A 27,560-nucleotide genomic window follows, 5' to 3' on the forward strand; every position below is an offset into this window, starting at 1 on the left:
ATGCTTATTGACTGTTCTGAAAATCCTACGACCCTTAAGAATTATGCTAAATCTAATCTGCCTGTGCTCTATCGATGGAACAACAAAGTCTGGATGATAGCACACCTGTTTACAACATGACTTACTGAATATTTTAAGCACACATTGAGGCCTACTATTCAGAAAAAAGACTCCTTCTAAAATATTACTGCTCACTGACAATGTACCTGGTAAACAGAGTTTTGACTGAACGTATAAAAAGATTAATGTTTTCATGCCTGTTAACATTCCATTCTGCAGCCCAGAGATCAAGAAGTCATGGTAACTTTCAAGTCTTACTAAAGAAATTCACTTTGTGAGGCTAGAGCAGCATAGATAGTGATTCCTACTAACTAGGAAGGTCATTGAAAACCTCTTGGCAAGGATACACCATTCTACATGAAATTAAGAACATTAGTGATTTGTGGAAGGATGTCAAAATTTCAACATTTAACAGGAGTTTGGAAGAAGTTGATCTCAGCCCTCATGGATGACTTTGAAGATTTTAAGACTTAAGTGGTGAAACTAATTGCAAATGTGGTGGAAACAGCAAGAGAACTAGAATTACAAGTGAGCCTGAAGATGTGACTAAATTGCGGCTATCTCATGAAAAAATTTGAATGGATGAAGAGTTGCTTCTTTCGGATGAGTAAAGAATGTGGTTCCTTAAAATGGAATCTACTGAAGATGATGTGAAGATTGCTGAAATGACAACAAAGAATTTAGAATATAACAAACTTAGTTGATAAAGCAGCAGCAGGGTTTGAGAAAACTAACCCAAATTTTGCAAGAAGTTTTATGGTGGGAAAAATGCTATTAAACAGCATCACATACTACAAAGCAATCATTTGTGAAAGAAAGAGTTAAATGATATGGCAAACTTCATTCTCGTCTTATTTTAAGAAATTGTCAGAGCTACCCCAAACTTTAGCAACCACCCATTATCAATAGTCAGTAGCCATCAACAGTGAGGCAAGACCCTCCACCAGCAAAAAGATTACATCTTCCTGTAATTTCAAATGATGGTTAGCATATTTTAGCAGTAAAATTTTTTAATTAAGATGTGTACATGGTTTTTTTCAGTCTTAATGCTACTGCACACTTAGTAGACTACAGTATAATCTAATGATCTTTTTTTAAAATATGAAATTTATTGCCAAACTGGTTTCCATACAATACCCAGTGCTCATCCCAACAGGTACCCTCCTCAATACCCACCACCCACTCCCCTCCCTGCCACCCCCCATCAACCCTCACTTTGTTCTGTTTTTAAGAGTCTCTTATGTTTTGGCTCCCACCCTCTCTAACCTTTTTTTATTTTATTTTTTTCCTTTCCATCCCCCATGGTCTTCTGTTAAGTTTCTCAGGATCCACATAGAGTGAAAACATGATTATCTGTCTTTCTCTGTATGACTTATTTCACTAGCATAACACTCTCCAGTTCCATCCACGTTGCTACTAAAGGCCATATTTCATTCTTTCTCATTGCCACGTAGTATTCCGTTGTGTATACAAACCACAATTTCTTTATCCATTCATCAGTTGATGGACATTTAGGTTCTTTCCATAATTCGGCTATTGCTGAAAGTGCTGCTATAAACATTGCGGTACAAGTGCCCTATATATCAGCACTCCTATATCCCTTGGGTAAATTCCTAGCAGTGCTACTGCTGGGTCGTAGGGTAGATCTATTTTTAATTTTTTGAGGAACCTCCACACTGTTTTCCAGAGCGGCTGCACCAGTTTGCATTCCCACCAACAGTGCAAGAGGGTTCCCATTTCTCCACATCCTCGCCAGCATCTATAGTCTCTTGATTTGTTCATTTTGGCCACTCTGACTGGCGTGAGGTGATATCTGAGGGTGGTTTTAATTTGTATTTCCCTGATAAGGAGCAACGTTGAGCATCTTTTCATGTGTCTGTTGGCCATGTGGATGTCTTCTTTAGAGAAGTGTCTCTTCATGTTTTCTGCCCATTTCTTCACTTGGATTACTTGTTTTTCGGGTGTGGAGTTTGGTGAGCTCTTTACAGATTTTGGATACTAGCCCTTTGTCCAATATGTCATTTGCAAATATCTTTTCCCATTCCGTTGGTTGCCTTTTAGTTCTGTTGACTGTTTCCTTTGCAGTACAGAAGCTTTTTATCTTCATGAGGTCCCAAGAGTTCCTTTTTGGTTTTAATTCCCTTGCCTTTGAGGATGTGTCAAATAAGAAATTGCTGCGACTGAGGTCAGAGAGGTTTTTTCCTGCTTTCTCCTCTAAGGTTTTGATGGTTTCCTGTCTCACATTCAGGTCCTTTATCCATTTTGAGTTTATTTTTGTGAGTGGTGTAAGAAAGTGGTCTAGTTTCATCCTTCTGCATGTTGCTGTCCAGTTCTCCCAGCACCATTTGTTAAAGAGACTGTCTTTTTTCCATTGAATGTTCTTTCCTGCTTTGTCAAAGATTAGTTGGCCATCCTTCTGTGGGTCTAGTTCTGGGGTTTCTATTCTATTCCATTGGTCTATGTGCCTGTTTTTGTGCCAATACCATGCTGTCTTGATGATTACAGCTTTGTAGTAGAGGCTAAGTCTGGGATTGTGATGCCTCCTGCTTTGGTCGTCTTCTTCAAAATTACTTTGGCTATTCAGGGCCTTTTGTGGTTCCATACAAATTTTAGGATTGCTTGTTCTAGCTTCGAGAATGCTGGTGCGATTTTGATTGGGATTGCATTGAATGTGTAGACAGCTTTGGGTAGTATTGACATTTTAACAGTATTCTTCTAACCCATGAGCACAGAATGTTTTTCCATTTCTTTTTATAGCTTCTTCAATTTCCTTCATAAGCTTTCTATAGTTTTCAGCATACAGATCTTTTACATCTTTGGTTAGGTTTATTCCTAGGTTATTTTACGCTTCTTGGTGCAATTTGAATGGGATCAGTTTCTTTATTTGTCTTTCTGTTGCTTCATTATTAGTGTATAAGAATGCAACTGATTTCTGTACATTGATTTTGTATCCTGCGACTTGGCTGAATTCATGCATCAGTTCTAGCAGACTTTGGTGGAGTCTCTCGGGTTTTCCATGTAGAATATCATGTCATCTGCAAAAAGTGAAAGCTTGACTTCATCTTTGCCAATTTTGATGCCTTTGCTTTCCTTTTGTTGTCTCATTGCTGATGCTAGCACTTCCAACACTATGTTAAACAACAGCGGTGAGAGTGGACATCCCTGTCATGTTCCTGATCTCAGGGGGAAAGCTCTCAGTTTTTCCCCATTGAGGATGATATTAGCTGTGGGCTTTCATAAATGGCTTTTATGATGTCTAAGTATGTTCCTTCTATCCCGACTTTCTCGAGGGTTTTTATTAAGAAAGCATGCTGAATTTTGTCAAATGCTTTTTCTGCATCGATTGACAGGATCATATGGCTCTTTTCTTTTATTAATGTGATGTATCACGTTGATTGATTTGCGAATGTTGAACCAGCCCTGCAGCCCAGGAATGAATCCCACTTGATCATGGTGAATAATTCTTTTTATATGCTGTTGAATTCGATTTGCTAGTATCTTATTGGGAATTTTTGCATCCATATTCATCAGGGATATTGGCCTGCAGTTCTTTTTTGCTGGGTCTCTGGTTTAGCAATCAAAGTAATGCTGGCTTCATAGAATGAGTCTGGAAGTTTTCCTTCCCTTTCTATTTTTTGGAATAGCTTGAGAAGGATAGGTATTATCTCGGCTTTAAATGTCTGGTAGAATTCCCCTGGGAAGCCATCTGGTCCTGGACTCTTATTTGTTGGGAGATTTTTGATAACTGATTCAATTTCTTCTCTGCTTATGGGTCTGTTCAAGTTTTCTATTTCTTCCTGTTTGAATTTTGGAAGTGTGTGGGTGTTTAGGAATTTGTCCATTTCTTCCAGGTTGTCCAGTTTGTTGCATATAGTTTTTCACAGTATTCCCTGATAACTGCTTGTCTTTCTGAGGGATTGGTTGTAATAATTCCTTTTTAATTCATGATCTTACCTATTTGGGTCATCTCCCTTTTCTTTTTGAGAAGCCTGGCTAGAGGTTTATCAATTTTGTTTATTTTTTCAAAAAACCAACTCTTGGTTTCATTGATCTGCTCTACAGTTTTTTTTAGATTCTATATTGTTTATTTCTGCTCTGATCTTTATTATTTCTCTTCTTCTGCTGGGTTTGGGGTGTCTTTGCTGTTCTGCTTCTATTTCCTTTAGGTGTGCTGTTCGATTTTGAATTTGGGATTTTTCTTGTTTCTTGAGACAGGCCTGGATTGCAATGTATTTTCCTCTCAGGACTTCCTTTGCTGCATCCCAAAGCATTTGGATTGTTGTATTTTCATTTTCATTTGTTTCCATACATTTTTTAATTTCTTCTCTAATTGCCTGGTTGACCCATTCATTCTTTATGTAATGATCTTTTATATGAATGGGAAAACCAAAAATTCACTGACTTGCTTTGTTGTGATATGCACTTTATTGTGGTGGCCTGGATTTGAATGAACAGCATCTCTGATATACACCTGTACTAGTAATGAAATTGAATCAGTAATCAAAAACTCCCAACAATCCAAATTCCAAGAACAGATAGTTTCACATGTGACTTCTACCAAAGAAGAGTTAATAGCTATTTTTCTCAAACTATTCCAAGAAATTGAAGAGGAAGGAACGCTTCCAAATTCATTGTGCAAGGCCAGCATTACCCTCATACCAACAGCAGGCAAAAACGCTACAAAAATGAAAATTAGTAACCAATATCCCTGATGAAGTGAGCTGCAAGAATCCTCAACAAGATATCAACAAACTGAATTCAACAGTACATTAAAAGGATCTTGTACCACAACCAAGAGGGATTTATTCCAGGGATACAGGGATGGTTCAATACCTGCAAATCAATTAACAAAATGAAGGATAAAAACCCTATGATCATCTCAAGCAGATGTGGAAAAAGCATCTGACAAAATTCATCATCCATTTATGCTATTAACTCTCAACAAACTCAGCATCCATTTATGCTAAAACTCTCAACAAGCTCTCAACATATAAGAAAGTATATAACAAACCCACACCTAACATCATACTCAATGGTGAAACGCTAAAAGATTTTGCTTTAATAATGAGGATATCTACCCTTGGTACTTTTATTCAACATAGCACTGGAAGTCCTAGCCATAGACAGCAATCAGATGAGAAAAAGAAATAGAACACATCCAAATTGGTAAGGAAGAAGTAAAACTGGTTCTATCGATAATCACATGACAATCTATGTAGAAAACCCTAGACTTCACCAGAACACCTATTAGAATAAATGAATTCAATAAAGTTGCAGAATACAAAATCAATATACAGAAATCTGTTGTTTCTACACACTAATCATGAAGCATCACAAAGGGAAATTGAGAAAACTATCCAACTTCCAACCGCATCAGAAAGAATAAAATATTTATGAATAAATTTAATCAAGGAGGTGAAAAACCTATACTCTCATAACTTCAAGACATTGATGAAAGAAACTGAAGAGGAGAAAAATGGAAAGATGTACTGTGCTCATGGATTGGAAGAATTAATATTGTTAAAACATCAATGCTACCCAAAGCAACATACAGATTTAATACAATCTCTATAAAATTACCAATACAATTTTTCACGGAAACAGAACAAAAAAAATCCTGAAATTTGTATGGAACCACAAAAGACTCCCAATAGCCAAAGCAATGTTGACAAAGAAGAACAAAGCTGGAGGTGTTGCAATTCTAGATTCCAAGATATACTACAAAGCTACAGTAATCAGCAATATGGTATTGGCATTAAAAAACAGCTGCACAGATCAATGGAACAGTATAGAGAACTTAGAAATAAATCCACCCTTATATGGTCAATTAATCTATAAGAAAGGAGGCAAGAATATACAATGGGGAAAAGACAATCTCTTCAATAAATGGTGTTGGTAAGACTGAAACGGCTACATGCAAAGAATGAAACTGGACCACACTTTCTTTATCAATAAGGAAGTACACTCAAAATGGATTGAAGATGTAGATGTAAGACCTGCAACCATAAAATTCCTAAAAGAAAACATAGGTAGTAAATTATTGGAGACTGATCCTAGCAATATTTTTGGATCTGTCTCCTCAGCCAAGGGCAACAAAAGCAAAAATAAACAAATGGGACTCATTTATCACACTAAAAAGCTTTGCACAGTGAAGGAAACCATCAACAAAATGAAAAGGCATCCTACTGAATTAGATTATATATTTGCAAATGACATATATGATAATGGGTTAATATCCAAAATATATAAAGAACTCATGTGGGTGTCTGGGTGGCTCAGTTGGTTTAGTGTCTGACTCTTGATTTCAGCACAGATTGTGATCCCAGGGTTGTGGGATTGAGCCCTGTTCAATGTTGAGCGTGGAACCCGCTTGGGATTCTCTCTTTCTCTCTCTCTCCCTCCCCTGCTCACATGAACTCATGCAACTCAACACCCAACAAAACAATCTGATTTAAAAATGGGCCAAGGAAAAAAAAAATTAGGAAAAAAAAAAAAAAAAAAAAAAGGGCCAAGGACCTGATAGACATTTTTCCATAGAAGACATACAGATGGCCAAGAAAACCATGAAAAGATGCTCAACATTACTAATCATTAGGGAAATGCAAATTAAAATCACAATGAGGTATCACTTTACACCTGTCAGAATGGGTAAACTCAAAAAGAACAAAAATAGAGGGGCGCCTGGGTGGCTCAGCAGGTTGAGCATCCGACTTTGGCTCAGGTCATGATCTCATGGTTCGTGAGTTCAAGCCCCGCGTTGGGCTCTGTGCTGACAGCTCAGAGCCTGGAACCTGCTTCGGATTCTGTCTCCCTCTCTATCTGCCCCTCCCCCATTCTCTCCCTTTCTCTCCCTCAAAAATAAACATTAAAAAAAAAAAAAAAAAAAAAAAAGAACAAAACTAGAGATGAAAAGGAACACTGGTGCACTGTTGGTGGGAATGTAAATTGGTGCAGCCACCAGAGAAAACAGTATGGAAATTTCTCAAAAAATTAAAAAGAGAACTACCATATGGTCTAGCAACTCCACCTTTGATAATTCCATTCATCTGAAGAAAATAAAAACACTAATTCAGAAAGATATATGAACCCTAGTTAATTACAGTATTTACAAAGCTAAGATATAGAAACAACTTGTATTCATCAACAGATGAATGAAGAACATGTGCTATCTATATAGTAATGTAATACTCAGCCATGAAAAAGGATGAAATCTTGCCATTTGTGACAAGGATGGACCGAGAGGGTATATTATGCTGAGTGAAATAAGTCAGACAAAGACAAGTGCTTTATGATTTCACTTATATATATGTGTAATCTAAAAAGCAAGGCAAACAAAGCAAAACAGAAAAAGTCTCATAAATAAATAGAACAAACTTATGGTTGCCAGAGGGGAGGTGTTTGGGAAGAATGGGTGAAATAGGTGATGGAGATTAAGAGGCACAAACTTACAGTTAAGAAATAAATAAGTCACAAGAATGAAAAGTACAGCATAGACTACATTTTCTATAATATCGTAATAACTCTGAACGGTTCACAGATGGAATCTAGACTTATGGTGATCATTTCATAAGGTATATAAAGGTCTAATCACTGTGTTGTACATCTAAAACTAATAGAATATTGTATGGCACCTATAATAATAACAAAGGAAATAACAACAAAAACTATGCATGTTATTTACAGGTCAAATTCTAAGGAAATGGAACTACAGTATTATTTTGAAACCAATATATTGACATCACGTTATCATCTTTAAGCCAAACTATTTGGGAAAATACTATGGATTAAATTACAGTACAAGAAAACCCTGAAAATCTTCACGTTTTCTGTCATAATACAATCTTTTACTGGTACTTCCTACAGTAAACACACTGCTACCTGGCTTTGAAATCTTTTGAATTATCTATTTTATCACTGCTGTGGTAACAGGACTGAATTATAATGCAAAATCCTTACAGCCAAAAGACACCAAAACATATAAATTCTTCTCACTGGTATTTTTCTTCCTAAAATATAAAAGCTTATAAATAAAACTTCATTCGTATACTGTGTATTTAACATAATATTAAAAAAGAGAAACAATACAGTTAAAAGAAATCAAACACATACCTGTGGAACATTCTTTACAACAGGCACTGGCTGAATTATGGGTAAAACATCAGATTTAGAAGCAGCAATTGACTCAATTGGAGTTGATATGTTCAGTGGTGCCATTCTCTCATCTTGATCATTTAAAAATTCTGTATTTTCATTTATTTCTACAGAAGGAAGTGGCATCTGGGCAGTAGGTTTAGAAGGAATTGATTCTTCCAGTGAAGGATAAGTAAAATCCACTAAAATTCCCAAAAGAATAATAGGTATGAAAGAACAGCAAACCCCATAAATAGTAGTTACATATCTCATGCATGTTACTATGTGATAAAGTAAATGAAGTGACAACCACAACAATCTTAAAGAATTAAACATTAACTTCTAGGATGTGGACATCTTATATTTTTTACGCCTGAAAACAAACTGCTATCCAGTAGGATAACTAAACACACAACCAAGAACACTACCGTAAGAACATAAAGTTTATTTTACCAAAGCAATTTTAAACAAAAATTTTCACATACATACATGAGATAGACACCTCTTCATTCTTGCCTCGTGGGGGTGGAGTGACTTTAGCATTTGTTGTATACTGGGGATAACAAAGTAGCCAGTTGTCATAGCCTCCTTCTAAAACCAAAGGCTCATTGCGCAGGACAGTTTTGCTTTCCCACTAGGAAATAAGGAAACAGTATTTTTATTTTTCTTTCACTTAGCATAATATTTTCAAGATTAGGCAATAGTATTTTCAATATGGCAGCAGTCTCTTCACAGTAAAAAAAAAAAACAACACAAAAAATTGAATTTTAAAATTGCTCTTGAAGATTCATCTAAATGATAAAAAATGAGAGAATTCAAAATTCAGCATTAAATGAAACACATGGATAGATCAGGTTTTTAAAACCACACAAGTAATACATGATCTTGGAAGAAAATTGTGAAAGTATGTTCATGTATTTAAAAATCATCCATCATTTGAGCACCCAGAGATACAACTTTGACATTGTAGGATTTATTCTTACCATTTTCTATGTAGATACATACTTTAAATTTTATTTTTATGAAACAGTGAAACTTTTATGCTGCTGCTTTTCTCTTACATGAACATCTTTTACTAAGGGTCCTATCACCACCACTTGTAATGACCAGATAATATTCTATTTTATACACACATACACACACCCCAAAACTGAATCAACCAATGGAACACTTATGGTTATCTTTCCCGTTATAAAAATGCTGAGATAAATACTGAAGATCCTGATATACACACATACCCAATCAACTCCATTAGGGAAAAATCCCCAGAAGTGGAGTGGCTGAGCCAAGGCACATGAACATTTTAAGGCTTTTAGTATACATTCCTAATCTTTAAATGATCATTAAAAATATATATCTATATATATTTCTGCAGGGTAATTTACTAGAACTAGAACTGCTGGATTAAAAGTTTGGTAGATGCTGCCAAATTGCCCTTCAAAAAGATGATACCAATTTATATACTTAACAACAGTTTATGAGAAAGCCTATCATAAATCTTTATAATTTTTACCAAACTGGTGGATAGAAAATGGAATCATGTTTTAATTAGCTTTTATCAGTGAAGCTGCACATCTTTTAATGTTTATTAATATTAAATGTTTATAATATTCTATGACTTAAATAATCTCATCCTTTGCCCATTTTTCAGTAGAATTTGCTATTTTCTTAGTACATAGTGAATGTACTTTGAATATTAAGAAAAACAGCTCTTTGTCATATATGTTACAATTATTTTCCTGATTGATTTTTACTTTATTTATGGAATTAAAACAGTCAAATACATTGATCTTCCTTCATGGTGTCTTTGTTTACAAGACCTACAAATGCTTTTTCCTAGTACTACTTCACTATTTCAATCAACATATTTATATCATTGACCCATCTGGAATATGATGTGATCTAAGAAGTAAGGTAGGGGTCCCCTTTCTTTTTACCTACTGGCTAGCCAGCTGTCTCCAAACCATTCATTTTTATCCATTTTTCCCCACACTGACTTGTTAAATCATCTTTCTCATACACTAAACCTACATATATCTTAGGCTGAACTTTATGAAAGTGCCAGTATTGTACATCAAAACTAGTTGAATACTGGCAGTTTCATGTATCGATCTGTACTTGGGTATATTTCTAGATTCCCTATTTTAAAGCATGAATTGTTTTAAGGCTTTTAAGATTGGCCTCCTGAAGGGTAATGTTCCATCAACTGACCTTCCTAAGAGCAGATTAAGTTTGATTCTTACCAGCATTCATTTAGTACTATCAGTTTAATAATTTAACAAATTATACTGATTATTTTTTCTTTGCTAATTTGATCAGAAAATGGCATTCACTTTTTTAACTGCATTTCTACTAGTAAAGATGATTGTTTTTATGTTTGTCTCTTGTATTTCCTCTTCTGTTCATGCCTATGTCCACTACTTATTTTACTATTTTATCTTAAACAATTTTTTTATTTGCAAAAGTTCCTTCATATTTTAGGTGTTCTATAGTTGACTGTTGAACAACATGGGTTTGAACCGTGCCAAGTCCACTTACACACTTTTTTCTCCCCTTTGAGTTGATGGCAAAAGCCACAGGCATTTACAACTGCCTACCGATGGGACCAAATTGAAAGCGACTAGTGCAGAGGTTGTGCCTGTTGCCCAAATGAGTACCTGGGCAACCTGTTGAGGCTGTCACCAGCTGTCAGCAGCTCCCAGAAGCCCCAAACTGGACACAGCTTCAGGTCCTTGTGTGCCAGCAGAGTGGTCAGGCTGAAAGCCCTGGACTGGTGGACAGGAGGTGAGGCTGAAGTGGAGACACACCCCCCAGAGTGCAGGTCGGTGCTGCCCAGGAAGTCCAGCATTCTTCGTATTCCCTCCTCCCTGCCCTGGTCCTCCTTGGGCCTAGGACCCTCCCTGGCCAAGGGCAGAATGCTCCTCCCCATGGTGGCTCCTGGAGGCCAGAACATCCACATGAGGCTGTGGTTGCCAATGGCCACAGGCTGGTGGTACACCTCTAGGCAGCTATACTGTGATTCAAGGGTGCTGTCGCCACCTACAGGCCTACCCAGTGGCTGCCATCGCTCAGTAGAGGTTACCAGGCTGTGGAACCCTACCATTCCAGGGCCAGGCCCACTGCTGCCACCATTCTTATCCTGGTGCTGCTTACCCACCTATATGGGGCCTTTTTCCAATAAATATACATACAGTTCAGTAACTGTGATTTTAATTATGATTGAATTATGATTTCAGTAATTTTTTCATTATTTTATATAATTTTATATAATTTATAACATTTGCTTTTTTCTAGCTTACTTTATTGTAAGAATACAGTATATAATACATATAAAAATACTTTGCTAATTGACTGTTTATGTTATAAGTAAGGCTTTTGGTCAACAGTATTAGTAAAATTTGGGATAAGTCAAAAATTGTGGCAGGGTGTTGGTACCTCTAAACACTGTTTTCAAAGGCCAACTGTACTGCCCTATTTATTGCAAATATTCTATTTGTCTTCTGCAATCTAATCATGGTATTTTTCCACAAATTTATTTTTGTCAAGTCAAATCTAAAAGCTTTTTCTCCTTAGTGACTTCTTCCTTTGCTTCTATGTTTCGTAGTCTAATTCTTTTTTTATTTATTTTTAATATAATTTATTGTCAAATTGACTAACACAGTGTGTAAAGTGTGCTCTTGGTTTTTGGGGTAGATTCCTGTAGTTCATTACTTACATACAACATCCAGAGCTCATCCCAACAAGGGCCCTCCTCAATGCCCATCACCTATTCCCCGCCTCCCCCATTCCACCCTCAGTTTGTTCTCTGTATTTAAGAGTCTCTGATGGTTTGCCTTTCTCCCTCTCTGTCATAGTCTAATTCTTAAAAAAATAACGCTTTTTTTAGACAGTTTATGTTCCTGGAAATTCTAATCTTATGTTATATTATCAGTTTATTATTATTTGATGATTCAAAACTAGTCTTTTAAATCTGCATTTAAAAAAAATCTCCAACCAAAGCTGCTGAATCTTCTTATCCTTAAGATAAACAGCTAGTCAGTATACCTTTCTAACAACCAAAGAAGGTTTACAATTACAGTGAACTAACAAGGAAACTTGCTAACCTTGAAAAGTGCATCTTTCAGACTCCGTAGAGTTGTTCCAAGTTGTAAATCTTTTGTTGAACTAAACCAGTCAAGAAGTACCACATATTCCACATTCCCCCTCTTCTTCCATGTGTCTTTAGAATCATCTGGGAGTTTTGCTTCAATCCAACTAGCAGTGACTCTGAAATGTATTAACATTTGTATTGGGGCAAAGGTAGACAAGAAGTCTTAATATACTAATATAAGACACTGAGTTTTCTTTTAGTCTGTACCACAGTAAATTTTCAGCAACATTTCTTTCTAAAGTCAAATTGTATGTCTGGATAATAAATAATCCTAAAATGTTTAATAACTTCACCTTTGCATAACACTGGAATATGTTTTAGTAATTATTAGAAACTAAAAGAAATGGAATCAACTGTAACCCCTCACAAAAAAGGAAGCCAAAACTGCAAACAAAGAAGTCATCTGAACACCTCTCTCAGCTAAATATAAATAACTGGGGGATCACTTGGGTAACATTATTTACACTTCAGTTCTCTTATACCTATGTAGATAATTGCTAACCAAATACCAAAATGCTTATTTAACAAACACATAGAGCATTTACTATGTGCCAGATACTTTCCTAAATGCTTTATTTTCATAGAATCTCAACTGAATCCTCACAACAAATCCTATGAAGTAGGCATTACTAACCCCATTTTATAAATGGAGAAACTGGGGCACAAAAATATTAATTGACCTATCGAAGGTTACAGATGCCAAGTGAAGCCAAATTTCAAACTCAGGCAGTCTTGTTCACGTCCATGCTCTTAGCTGTTCTGCTGTGCTGCCTTTTAAATCATCAACTGTGAAAAATATCAACTGTACATTAAAGCATGCTATTCATATCTTTTGCTCACATACAAGTTAATTTAAAAGTTACCTAAAGTCCTTAGAGTGGGCCTGCAGCACAGCCCCTCTCCCCCAAATCTATTACATCAACTTCTCATCACTAACTACTTGCCTATTTATTCCACTCGACACCAGCCACTGCCTCCTTGTAGTTCCTGCTTATTCAGGTATACTCCTGCCTAAGGGTCTCTGCCTCTGTGCCTTTCTATCTGGAATCCTTTTCCTTCAGATAACTGCCATCACTCATTTCCTTTACCCTCTCAAAATCTGCTCAGTAATAACTTCTCCATGAAGCCTTCCTGGATTAAAATTTTAATACCTAGCCCAATGTACACACTTGATACACCCATCTCCATTGCACTTATTAAATAGCAGACATATATTTTAAGGTTTATTGTCTGTTTTGCTATCCCACCTCCCTGTTAAAATATAAGCTCCATGTTGGGGCGCCTGGGTGGCGCAGTTGGTTAAGCGTCCGACTTCAGCCAGGTCACGATCTCGCGGTCCGTGAGTTCGAGCCCCGCGTCAGGCTCTGGGCTGATGGCTCAGAGCCTGGAGCCTGTTTCCGATTCTGTGTCTCCCTCTCTCTCTGCCCCTCCCTCATTCATGCTCTGTCTCTCTCTGTCTCAAAAATAAATAAACGTTGAAAAAAAAAATATAAGCTCCATGAAGCAAAATTTTTGTTCAATAGGCAAGCCCCAGTACTTAGAACCATAGCAATCCAGCCCACAGAAAACTAGTGCTCAGTATATGAGTGCTGAATGACTGAATAAATAATACAAATTTGTTCCATCAGGTAAGAAACTCCATATTATTCCTGGCAAAGCACGAAGCATTTTAATATTTAACTGATAATACTGGCAAGCTGGGCAGGACTGGTACACTTTTATTCATAAGTAAAAGAAATGGTTTAGATTATTTAAAAGAAAAAAAAAAAACTTGCTCCTATATAATAATGCTGGCTACTATATCTTGTAGGAAATAAAGGAAAAGAGAAGAAATATAAAATACTGTCTCCTAATATTCTCACCTGATATATAGTGATAAGAATGAAAAAAATTGAAATATGATTTCTTTTTACTGTTAATGTTTACTTATTTATTTTTGAGAGAGACAGTGTTCAAGCAGAGGAGGGGCAGAGAGAAAGCATGAGAGAGAGAATCCCAAGCAGGTCCTGCACTGTCAGCACAGAGCCTGATTTGGGGCTTGAACTCACGAATCGTGAGATCATGACCTGAGCTGAAATCAAGAGGTAAACATTTAACTAAATGAGCCACCCAGGCACCCCTGAAATGTGATATTAAGGACTATCCCTGACTCTAGGGATATATTTGCCTTTTAGTCTAAAAACTCAAGATTAGTACTCTATAAAAAACACTTTAGGAAATAATTTTATCACTAGTATTTCCCAAACTCAGTCTTTCATGTAACATCTTTACAAATTGCTGCAATTTTGCCCTACCTTGTCTATTATTTAATAAACTTAATTATTAATTTAATTACTTAATTGAAAGTGATCCTTTACTTAAATTTAACAGGAAAATGTACAGTCCCATATACATGGAAACAGCATATCTAATGAATAAATGATAATCAGTAAAATACATACATCAGTAAAATTATGCTTTATTCACACAACAGAATGAACCATAACTACACCAATAATATGGAGTACAAGCAGCCAGATATATAAGAAACTATAGATTATATATTTCCTTTTATTTTTTATTTTTTATTTTTTTTAAATTTTTTTTTTTTTTTTAACGTTTATTTATTTTTGGGACAGAGAGAGACAGAGCATGTACGGGGGAGGGGCAGAGAGAGAGGGAGACACAGAATCGGAAACAGGCTCCAGGCTCTGAGCCATCAGCCCAGAGCCTGACGCGGGGCTCGAACTCACGGACCGCGAGATCGTGACCTGGCTGAAGTCGGATGCTTAACCAACTGCGCCACCCAGGCGCCCCAATATTTCCTTTTATATAAAATACAAAAACAGACAAAAATAAATCTATCCTTTTTTTTTTTTAATTTTTAATGTTTATTTATTTTTGAGAGAGACAGAGAAAGACAGAGCACAAGAAGGGAAGGGGCAGAGAGAGAGGAGACACAGAATCCAAAGCAGGCTCCAGGCTCCAAGCTGTCAGCACAGAGCCTGACACAGGGCTTGAACTCATGGACCATGAGATCATGACCTGAACCAAAGTCAGATGCTTAACTGACTCAGCCACCCAGGCGCCCCAAAAATAAATCTATTCTGTTAGAAGCTGGTGGTTCCCTTTGGTGGGTGGGGATATGGGTAGTAACTAACAGAGGGCATATGAAGGGATTCTGGAATGATAGTAATATTCTATTTCTGGTCAGATAAATGGGTGTACTAAATGGGTGTGTTTCTTTTGAAAATTCACTGAGCCAAATACTTAGGACAGGAGTGCTTTTGTATGTATGCTATATGGTATTAAAATGTTTAAAAAAAAATCAAAAATAAAGAATACAGTAATCACCATCACCTAGTTGTAGATACTGTTGACTCCAGAAAGCTCTAAGGCCTACTCTCTGGTGAGAAAGATAAGCAAATATTAAAAAGGAATGCTAGCACCAAACAGACTTCTTTTAATGACTTCAGAAAGACTGAAACAAAAGTTAAAGGGGAATAATTTTCTTGGCATGCAGTTCATCACTCTTTAATCTTCAACCTAAACTCATCATGAGTTTCATAGTAGTCAAATTTCTCACATTTTGGGAAACACTTAAACTCAATAAAAACCCAGGCTTTCTGTTAGTACAGATTAGACCATCCAAAGATTAATACAATTTTGTCTATTCAAATCCTAGGAATACAGTGACACCCACTTGATTAGACTAAGTACTCTAGTGTCACTTTTCAACAGCATTATTTACAAAGCACCCTATTCTTCAGGTCAAACTTTATCAAGCATCAAAAAATGTGCCAAAAACTATGCAAATTTTACTGCCTAATTTATTTACTTATTTTTAAATTTTTTTAATGTTTATTTATTTTTGAAAGAGAGTGTGATCGTATGTAAGCGGGAGAGGGGCAGAGAGAGAGGGAGACACAGAATCTGAAGTGGGCTCCAGGCTCTGAGCCTGAAGCAGGGCTCAAACACACGGACAACAAGATCATGACCTGTGCTGAAGTCGTACACTTAACTGACTGAGCCACCCAGGCGCCCCCCCCCTTTTTTTTTTACTACTTAATTTAAAAAGTTATGTCTTTTCTTTTTTTTTTTTTTTCTTTTTTTCTTTTTGGGACAGAGAGAGACAGAGCATGAACGGGGGAGGGGCAGAGAGAGAGGGAGACATAGAATCGGATACAGGCTCCAGGCTCCGAGCCATCAGCCCAGAGCCTGATGCGGGGCTCAAACTCACGGGCCGCGAGATCGTGACCTGGCTGAAGTCGGACGCTTAACCGACTGCGCCACCCAGGCGCCCCAAAATGGGCCATAGATTTTAATCCAATCCCATAAACTAAGACCCAGAGAGGTTATATAATTTATTTAACACTTGAAATACTAAAAATAGCCCTGGATATGGAGGTTTAGCTCTGTCATTATGATGATAGTTTTTAATACATAATATATTCATGCAAGTAACTTTACATTATTTTATAGATTAACATCCTTATCAAAAAAGAAAAAAAAATTTTAATGACTCCTTACTAGTGCCAGCCACTGTGGTAAGTTTGTGTATATAAAATTTCACTTAAGCTTCTCAAAACCTGAGGTAGGTAATATTACTATTCCTATTTTATAGATGGATATGGGCTTAGAGAGGTTAGGTCACTGGCTAGAAGTAATGTATCTGAGAAGAAACAATTTCGATCTGAATATAGTCTGACTTTGGAGTCTATCCATTTACTTAATCAGTTGGCAATACTGTTTTTTTTTCCCCAAAAAAAGTATTTATGTACTCTTTTACTACAGATAACAGGATGGATATTTCTTTTTTATTTTTTTTAATTTTTAAAATTTTATTCATTTGTTTTTGAGAGAGTGAGAGTGAGCATGAGCTGGGGAGGGGCAGAGAGAGAGGAGAGAATCTCAAGCAAGCTCCAAGCTAACAGTGCAGAACCTGACATGGGGCTCGATCCCATGAATTGTGAGATCATGACCTGAGCCAAAATGAAGACCTGGATGCTTAACCAACTGAGCCAACCAGGTGCCCCACTATGGGGTATTCCTAAATAAAAAAACAATTCAATCAGTTCATGATTTTAGTCAATTTGGTGCATATACTTCACAAGCTCATAAATAAAAAAAGGAAAAATTAGTCAAAAAAAAACCTTGGGAGAAAGGGCACACAAAGGCAGCTTCACTTCTTTTCCAATAAGACTACAAATGTCACAAATAGGAGAAAACACCCAAACCAAAATGTTCTTTATACCACCCTTCAGAGAAAGAGTAAAGTGTAACATTACGGAGTAACCGGAGAAGAAAGCCTACTTTATCATATTTAGCCTGGAGGGTAAGTAGTAACATTTACTACTGTCTACAGTTAACCATTTTACCTAAATACACAATGACCCACCCTGGACTGATGGCTTCTTCAGGAACACTGAGAGAATTTGAAATATGGGAATCTTGATAATCCTGCATTCTTCGAGCATCCATTATAATCAAGCTGATGTTTTCATCCATCATCATTGTGTATAGCTCCTTCGCTGTGATTGCCCCTTGGAATCAAGAGAGACAATATAAGCAACAAAAAAACACCTAGTTCCACGTGCTTTCTTATCACTAAACACAGGACAATAATTGCTTCTTCTAGAAGAGTGAAGTACACTAGGTGTCATATACCTGCTATCCCATCACACTACTTACTACTTTTTAAACTAACATTAAATATAATTTGTGTTTTTGACATTCATCAAGAAACTAGTTCAATGTTCCGTTTCCGAAGGCTTAAATACCAAAGCTAGCTGTTGAGGTTACAACTACATAAGGTGCTGACTGTCGCTGGTACAAAATAAAGGAAATTAATATATGTATCTCATGAAGATTTTCTTATTCTCTATTTAATAATTAAATCATTTGAAAAATGTCAACCAGAAAAAAACATCCATGGTTCAAAAATTCTTGACAGTTTCTAAATTCTTTTTAAAAAGTCTCTGATGAGGTCTTATGGGGACTATTTAAAAAACATTTAGATTTTCAAGTATTCCTAGAGTAACAAGTCAAAGGCTTGTTTTTTGTGTTCTGCATCAAGGGTTGACAAGCTATGGCCACCTGTTTTTAATGGAACACAGCTGTACAAACGTGTTTACATATTGTCAATGGCTGCTGCTTTCCTGCTGTGACAGCACGAACCTCAGTGACCCCCCAAGCCTAAAATGTTTATTCTCTAGCCCTTTAATATTTAACCAAAATAAATATTTGTTATGTTGCTATTTTCCTCTTACAGCTTCTACCATCTGAAATGAAAGATTAAAAAGCACAACAAAGTCAACTATACTTCAATAATAAAAACTTTAAAAGTAAATAAATAAATATTAAAAAGATAAAAAGCTGCTACAAGGGAGCTTAAAAACGTAAAGAACTATTTTGGCAGTGAGATGTGAGAAGAACGTAGTCACATGATCTCCTAAGCTAAAATACCCAGCTGAAAATAACCACCCTACTTCTCTAACCATCAAGATCATTTTGACAACAAAATCGTCTAAACAAGTTGGGAACAAACCACTTAGGGAAATAACACCTAAGCAGAATGAGATACAAAAAACACAGATAAAAACAAATCTTGGAATGAATTAATAACATCTTTTAGGAAGGTATCTTATTTTTTAAATTGTTGTATGATAATACTTTAAATAGAAAATTTATTTTAGTGTTACATACAATTAATAATTAAATCTTTTCTGAGAAAGGAAAACTTAGGCAACTGTCTGAGTCCTGTTGTATAGGTCACATACGTGTAATTGGAACATCAACACCACCTATGGATAATATCCAAATTACTGGTGTAGATATTTTTGAGGGGAGTGAAGATTTTAAAAAATTAGGTCTACAAACTAGAACCATAAGTCATAATAGCTAATACACAAATCCTCATATCACGTTACTAAGAGTTTCAAATATATTAACTCATTCAATCCTCACAGTAAATCTATAAAATCGGTATTAATATTATCCTCACTTTACAGATGGGGAAATTAAGGTAGAGATTAAATAACATGCTCAAGATCACATGGAAATTCAGAAGGGGCCAGCAAAATCCAGGTAGTCTGACTTCAGAGAGTCCATGCTCTTAACTGCTATGCTAAACTACATCTTGAAAAAAAAGAATGAAAAGTATAAACTATGGTTTTGATGTTTTTAATTACATATTACCATAAATATTCCCCATGATATATACGGAATATAAACACATTTTCAATATAATTGCATAGGCTAAGAAAAATGATAAAGCTTACATACAAACTAGACACAACGTTAAGATCTCATTGTGTAAAATCTGAAGCTTATTTTGATTAAAAGAAGATCTCAATAATAACCTAAAAGGACTCCCTCTTTCTGTCACACTTACCTTTCTCTGTGGTCTCATTTTTGTCACTCTTTTCACCATTTATCTATTTCACAGGAAAAAAAAGTTTCAACTTTAATAGAAGTAAAAATTTTCATAGAAACATAAAGTTCAACTCTATTACATCATTGAAACTGAAAGCCTGGAAAATGAAGCATGTGGAGTACTGGCATTTTATTAAAATACAGATGAACAATAATGGCTTCCCCACGTTATCTGGCAATAGATAACAGCTAAAATAACCAGCAGCACATCAGAATCATTTTTTTTTTTCCAACGTTTATTTATTTTTGGGACAGAGAGAGACAGAGCATGAACGGGGGAGGGGCAGACAGAGAGGGAGACACAGAATCGGAAACAGGCTCCAGGCTTTGAGCCATCAGCCCAGAGCCTGACGCGGGGCTCGAACTCACGGACCGCGAGATCGTGACCTGGCTGAAGTCGGACGCTTAACCGACTGCGCCACCCAGGCGCACCGTCAACATCTATTTCTTAATGAAATCAATGATGATTCACACACAAATAATAGCTGAAAGCTACAAAATGCTTAAGAAAAAGTAAAGCAGAAATCCTTCCCTGAATTTCAACACAGTTTAAGAAATTGTATTTTAGGGGAGAAGATATTTGCAAACGACATATCAGATAAAGGGTTAGTATCCAAAATCTATAAAGATCTTATCAAACTCAACACCCAAACAAATAATCTAGTGAAGAAATGGGCAAAAGACATGAACAGACACGTCTCCAAAGAAGACAACCAGATGGCCAACTGACACATGAAAAAATGTTCAACACCACTCATCATCACGGAAATACAAATCAAAACCACAGTGAGATACCACCTCACACCTGTCAGAATGGCTAACATTCACAACTCAGGCAACAATGGATGTTGGGGAGGATGTGGAGAGAGAGGATCTCTTTTGCACTGCTGGTGGGAATGCAAACTGGTGCAGCTACTCTGGAAAACAGTATAGAGGTTCCTCAAAAAACTAAAAATAGAACTACCTTACAACCTGGCAATTGCACTACTAGGTATTTATCCAAGGGATACAGGTATGCTGTTTCAAAGGGATACATGCACTCCAATGTTTATAGCAGCACTATCAACAATAGCCAAAGTATGGAAAGAGCCCAAATGTCCATCGACAGACAAATGGATAAAGAAGATGTGTTGTATATGTATACAATGGAGCAATCAAAAAGAATGAAATGTTGCCATCTGCAACTACGTGGACGGAACTAGAGGGTATTATGCTATGAGAAATTAGAGAAAGACAAATATCATATGACTTCACTCATATAAGGAATTTAGATACAAAACAGATGAACATAAGGGAAGGGAAGAAAAATAACATAAAAACAGGGAGGGGGACAAAACATAAGAGACTTTTAAATATGGAGAACAGAGGGTTGCTGGGGGGGGAGGGGCTAAATGTGTAAGGGGCATTAAGGAGTGCACTCCTGAAATCATTGTTGCACTATATGCTAATTAACTTGGATATAAATTAAATAATAATCTAAAAAAATTTTTTTTCTAAGAATTAACTATAGATAATGTATGGTGACTAGAATATAGTAACTCCTCAATAAATGTCGGTTGAGCCCCCCCCCAAAAAAAGAAATTATATTTTAGGAAGAATTGTTCCTCAGAAGGTGAAGGAAGGAGATATAGTAGACAGTGGTAGCTGGCAGGTACAGACTGAGTCACTGATGGTTCTTGGCAAACAAATGATGTAGCTAGATTTCAAGGAGCTGCTGAATAAAATGAAACAGAAGAGGAAAGGGAAATGGGCAGAAAGGAAGAAAAAGCAAAGGGAAGAGTATGAGACCCTAGAAATAGATAAAAGGTTAGGCACCAAATTAGTACACCAAATCCTTTTCAATGCAAATTACATTTATTAGAAAGAAGAAACCTTAAAAATCATCTATTTCAAGATCTTCACTTGGCAGTAAGGAAATTAAGTCCCAGAACGGTTAAGCAAGACCTGACATGGGACTGGAACTCAGATATACTAAATCACAGCTTTAATGCTCTTTCTACTACTGTAATCAAGTTAACAGTGACTGCAAAAAAACTAATTAATGCACAGAACACAGTTCTATGGAAGCTCCAAGAGAAACCTGGGATCAAATGAAGCTAGAATATTTAACTCAATTTCTAATAAAAAACACATTAAATTTTACCCTTGTTGTCTCAAAGTACATTGTTGTATCTCAACTCACCTTAAGCAAATCATCTGAAAAAAAGGAACCAGTCTTTTTTAACATCACAGAATAAATTTGAAATACCTTTTGGGTTTTGTCTCTGGAATCCATTACATTTTCCAAGGAACTTTTATTTGATGTACCACCATCCTCTCTTCCTGCTTCTTGCCTTTTCTGTTTCTGCAGCTGCTCCTCCTGTCTGTCCTTTTCTTCAAGTTTTTTTCGAACCTCAGCTTCTTCATATCTAGTTGAGAAAACAAGTCAAGGTGTCTTTTATTGGCATGATCATGAAAAGTAAAGGACTTCCAGTTCCATAAAATTGGTACCCTACCTTAGGATATTTTATGCCAGCATACTTTCTCCCTCCAACTGAAATTTGATTCTGCCAGTGTTCTGTTACAAACCACAAATCATAAATTTGCCCTCTGTAGACTTATTTCAAATTGCCAAATATCCTGAAAAGAAACACTATGATCTCAAGTTAAAGTTGTTTAATGTTTTTTGTTCTTTCCTTACACTAATTTCAACCTTTCCACTGAATTTCACATCTGCTGCAATTTCTTTTACAAAGTACTTAAAATCCTAAAATTAACTCTAAAGACTCACTTACTTATAAAGTACTTCAAAATATAAAAAAGACAATAAATAAGTGAGAAAATGGCCCTAATGCCCAAAAGATAAAAGAATAAAGAATATTACTGTTGATAACAGTACAAGTAGGGAAAAACTTAGTAAATCCAAGAGAAACAGTCAATAGGGGTAACTCAAAGATTAGGAGAAATTCTACTCTACTTAGTTCATTAACTGGCTAAAGGAGGAAGAGAATAGTGATTCCAACTTTTATCAACCATCTTAACATATTCCAGCTCCAAGATTAGTAATTTCTGGGAAGGATGAAGGGAATACATTAATTCAAAAAAATAATTTGTAAGTAAAGACTATGATGTATATAATTAGACTAGTTAATTGATCCAAGTGTGAAAAATCATTAAGAAAAATCGTTCCTCTTTTATTTCATTATGGTCATTAATTTCTAATTACTTTCTAAGTCTGATAAGGCACTCATGACAAATATTAGAATTAGATTTGTTTTTAAACATACATAATTTTTGCAAACTATGCAGTTCAAAACTAACCACAAATACTTCATTTCCCTAAGACCAATGTCCAGTAGCACATTATAACCTGGGGAATATGAGGAATTATATTTTTCTCAAGAATCCTGCCAGAGAGTTAGAAAAAATTGGACCTGAGCTCCCATCTACTCTACCAATGCTTACCTTAAGAATCTATCATTCTACATATTTTTAGATTTTCAGTAAAAAATATGAATGGTAACACATGAACACAATAAAGGCATTAATATGGCAAAAGATTCTCATTTTGGTGTTCCAGTTAACGTAAGATTTATTGCTAGGAACTGGGATTCATATGCATGGTCAGACAAGTTCTAAATATTATTTTTATCTTCTAAATATATGTTCTTTTAAAGATTTTATAATAATGTTTGTACCTGAGTTTAAGGCTTTCAGAGAGTCTTTCGGCTTCTTCAATAGCTTTTTTGATGTTTGCAAGTCCAAGTATTGAATGAAAGTAGTCCTAAAATTATAAGAAAACCATCCCATAATTTTAGTACTGGCCATTGTACACAGCACTAATGCTAAAAACGTTAAAATCATGGTGCTATGTAAAAGAAAGGTTGGATGAAAACATTATGATTGAATGAAGTATTTTTTTTAAACTTTTAACCTACATAAACACAACTTATTTTCTAAATATTCCAAAGTATCTCTTCATATCAATAGTATGCTAAAAAAAAACTAATAGGTAATAATTTTATTTATTTGGGAGACACCTTTAAGAAGTATAAATACTATTCTTACTATTTATGAATAAGTGCCAAAAAGCAAAGCTTTCAGGAGCAAAATATATATTTCCTTTTGTAAATATGTTAGTTTTTTTTCTCTAGTCTGAGAAGAAGTAAATTGTATATTGACATGGGATTTATTTTGTTTTACTTGTTTTATACTGAGATGTTTTGGGGCTTCCACCTTTATTTTATAATAGTGACCCACCTCTCAAGTGGAGTCAAACATTTGATATAAAACAAGTTTCACATCCAAGGAAACCTTGAATGAAAATCAAATGGTAGAAATAAATCATTAATAATACACTCTTCTTTAAACACACACACACACACACACACACACACACACACACAACTTGTTTGGCACATAATTTACTAACAAGCATAATAAAGTTAAGAAAAATTGTAGTAGTGTGTCCTCCCTAAGGAATATAAAGGAAAAAAAGCCCTCAAGGCAACCTGGCTATAAGCATACATGACATCCCTCACAACCTTGTAACACAAGACCACTTAATCAGACTACATGTTTGTGTGTTACCATATATGGAAGACAAAGAAATAAAAAATATATAAAAAAACTATGCCACATGACGTTCAGGGCTCAGTTCTTCGGGTATGATCTCAAATGAGCCATTGCCGGCATGAATAAAGCTGCTTCCTAAACAGAAAAGCCTCGGTGTCACAACTCTCTGTGTGAGAATCCTGCTACAAGATCACTTCTCTAAGAAGTCACTCACTGAATCCTGCAGTCAGAGATATCTTCAAATCAAGGATGGTTTGACATGACAATAGCATAGTGAGACTCAGCTAACTGATTTTTGGATCTAATTAGCCACAACCTGTCAACGTGACTGTGCAAATAGAGCCTAGTAGCACAGTTCATCACAAATGATATAGTAATAAAACGTAAAAAGATCCAAGGGAGTGCCTGGGTGGCTCAATCAGTTAAGCATCAAACTTAAGCTCTCTTGCTTAAGCTTCTGACTCTTGATTTTGCCTCAGGTCACGACCTCACCCATCTCGCCATTCATGAGTCAAGCCCTGTGGAGGGCTCTATGCAGACAGTGTGGAGCCTGCTTGGGATCCTCTGTCCCTGCCCCTCTCCCATTTTCTCTCTCTCTCTCTCAAAAATAAACAAACTTAAAACCTATAGCTATCATATATCTATCTAGCCTAAAAGAAGATCATGTTTGGGGGTACCTAGCTGGCTCAGTTGATAGAGCATGAGACTCTTCTCAGGGGCAGGGTTATGAATCTGAGCCCCATGTTGGGTGTAGAGATTACTTAAAATAAATAAATAAGTAGGTAATGTTTCAGTTAGGCTTATTCTTCTAAATAAAGACTAAATAAATTAAAAGGATCCTTCCCTATATAATTTCAATAAAAGTTTAGTTTTTTTCAATACTGTATCAACTGAAAATTACAGTGGAAACTTGTAATTACTTCAGTGCCACAATGTCCAGACTTTAGATGCAATATTCTCTTAACAGAAAACAAAATTTAGTCATTACTGTAAGGTTTCTCTCATAAAAATAAAACACAAAAACAAAAAATACCATGACTTGTTGTATTAATTTTTTGACATGAATTTATTAAAAAGCCAGCGTAAGCCCAGCCTAACACTGTTTAAATGCTGAAAACATTGTGTTTAGGCATACCTGTTACAAATTTCCAGAAGACCCTTCCCTAATATTAGTAAGGTTTCTTGTCAATAATTCTCTCTTTCCGTGCTCTTAAAGGATCACAGTTAAAGAAAGTATGAATATTTTCAAGTTTTCAATATTGACAATTGGCAAAATAAAAAAATAACATCCAATTCTTACACAACTAAAAATGTTTGCTTCTCAGGTTAACCCAAGGAAAACTTTCTTACTCCTGAACATGCAAATTCAAACAACTTGGGGTGCCTGGTGGCTCAGTCGGTTCTTGATTTTGGCTCAGGTCATGATCCCAGGGACATGGGATCGAGCCCTACATCAGACTCTGTGCTGAGAGTGTGAAGTGCTTAATATTTGCTTTCCCTCTCTCTGCTCCTGTCCTGCTTCATGTTCTCTCTCTCAAAAAAATAAAAAAATAAAAAAAATTAAAAAATCAAACAAATCTCATGATATCCCAAACAAAAAAGTTTGCCTATAATATTTAGGAATAATCAACAATAATGCCATACAGACTTAAAAATTTAATTCTGATTTTATCTAGACTTTGCTACACTAATATTTTCAGTATCATTAGTCTTCCACCCCCTTTTCAGATAACCCTGAAAACATTCTTCATAAACTGTTTTCAACGAGTAAGAAATAGGTCTTCTGCTAGTGAGCTTGTGAAGTTAATGTCTTATCTAAATCTGAAATATTCCCTCATGTACAAGAGTGAAAGATATAAGTTTCTGAAGAAGACTGGTGACACTACATTCTGTCACAACCTGATTTAAAGGGTAAAACCCGGAAAATATCTAGCTAACAAATTAAAAAAAAATCTTTTTAATGTTTTAGAGAGAGAGAGAGAGAGAGAGCGAGCACACGAGTGAGACAGTGCGAGTGGGGGTGGGGCAGAAAGACAAGGAGACACAGAATCTGAAGCAGGCTCTAGGCTCTGAGCTCTCAGCACAGAGCCCGATGCGGGGCTTGCACTCGAACCATGTGATCATGACCTGAGCCAAAGCTGGACACTCAACTGACTGAGCCACCCATGCGCTCCATCTAGTTAGTAAATTTGACTTTTCACATACTTGGCGTGCACTGGAGATGCTGGGCTAAATAAAATAAAACGAAAAACAGTTCTAAGGCAGAAGCAGATGTGTACCCTGGACAGAGCAAATGAACAACTGCAGTATATAAGATAACAGCCAGGGTTACCTGAGCCTTTGCAGGGAACTTCCTAAGCTGAACAACTCCTGCCACTTTCAACTACTCCCTTTGGAAATGCAATAGATACTCTGTGGAAATGGAAAAAATTTATCGATTAAACTGCACTCCTAACCTTCTCAAGTTAAAAAGTAGTAGCAGCAAAAACACTACCAATCTTCTCAAAGGACAAAAGTAACTACTAACTTAGAAAAATACAGCGAGGCACCTGGGTGGCTCAGTCGGTTAAACGTCTGACTTTGGCACAGATCATGATCTCACGGCTTGTGGGATTGGGCCCCACGTTGGGCTCTGTGCTGACAGCTCAGAGCCTGGAGCCTGCTTCAGATTCTGTGTCTCCCTCTCTCTCTCTGCCCCTACCCTGCTCGTGCTCTCTTTCTCTCAAAAATATACATTAAAAAAAATTTTTTTTAAAAAAAGAAAAATACAGTAAAAAGTAAACATAAAAACCTGGCCCTCCTACAACAGACAAAATGGCAGACACCAAAACTACCAAGTTATCCAAAGCTGCAACTCTTTCAAAGTATTTACTAATAAACACTTCTACACTTCTTTTTAAAGCAATTCCATTTTTGGGGTACCTGGGTGGCTCAGTTGGTTGAGTGTCTGACTTCAGCTCAGGTCATGATTTCATGGTTCATGAGTTCGAGTCCCGCGTTGGGCTCTATGCTGACAGCTCAGAGCCTGGAGCCTGCTTCAGATTCTGTGTCTCCCTCTCTCTCTCTGCCCCTAACCTGCTCGCGCTCTCTCTCTCAAAATAACCATTAAAAAAAATTAAAACATAAAATAAAGTGATTCCACTTTAATAGATACCGTAAAAACCATCAAAGAACATGCAGAAACATGTTTGAATTGGGGAAGGCCAAACCTTACCTGCAGACAGACATGCCCAAGAATGTTCTAAGGCAGGAC

At 36.2% G+C, this 27,560-nt stretch overlaps 1 protein-coding gene across 1 annotated transcript in view; it reads right to left on the reverse strand.

The window, feature by feature from the left end:
- Positions 1-27,560, reverse strand: part of USP8 (ubiquitin specific peptidase 8) — a 76,222-nt gene that overhangs the window by 22,389 nt on the left and 26,273 nt on the right. The window contains exons 4-10 of the mRNA XM_023255371.2: positions 23,431-23,516; positions 22,002-22,161; positions 19,713-19,755; positions 17,718-17,862; positions 12,294-12,456; positions 8,680-8,824; positions 8,170-8,393 (exon numbers count right to left, since the gene is read on the reverse strand). Of these exons, the coding sequence (XP_023111139.1) occupies positions 8,170-8,393; positions 8,680-8,824; positions 12,294-12,456; positions 17,718-17,862; positions 19,713-19,755; positions 22,002-22,161; positions 23,431-23,516 (966 nt within the window). The remainder of the gene's footprint in view (positions 1-8,169; positions 8,394-8,679; positions 8,825-12,293; positions 12,457-17,717; positions 17,863-19,712; positions 19,756-22,001; positions 22,162-23,430; positions 23,517-27,560) is intronic.

Source organism: Felis catus, chromosome B3, assembly GCF_018350175.1.
Source record: "Felis catus isolate Fca126 chromosome B3, F.catus_Fca126_mat1.0, whole genome shotgun sequence".
Taxonomy (NCBI): Eukaryota; Metazoa; Chordata; class Mammalia; order Carnivora; family Felidae; genus Felis; species Felis catus.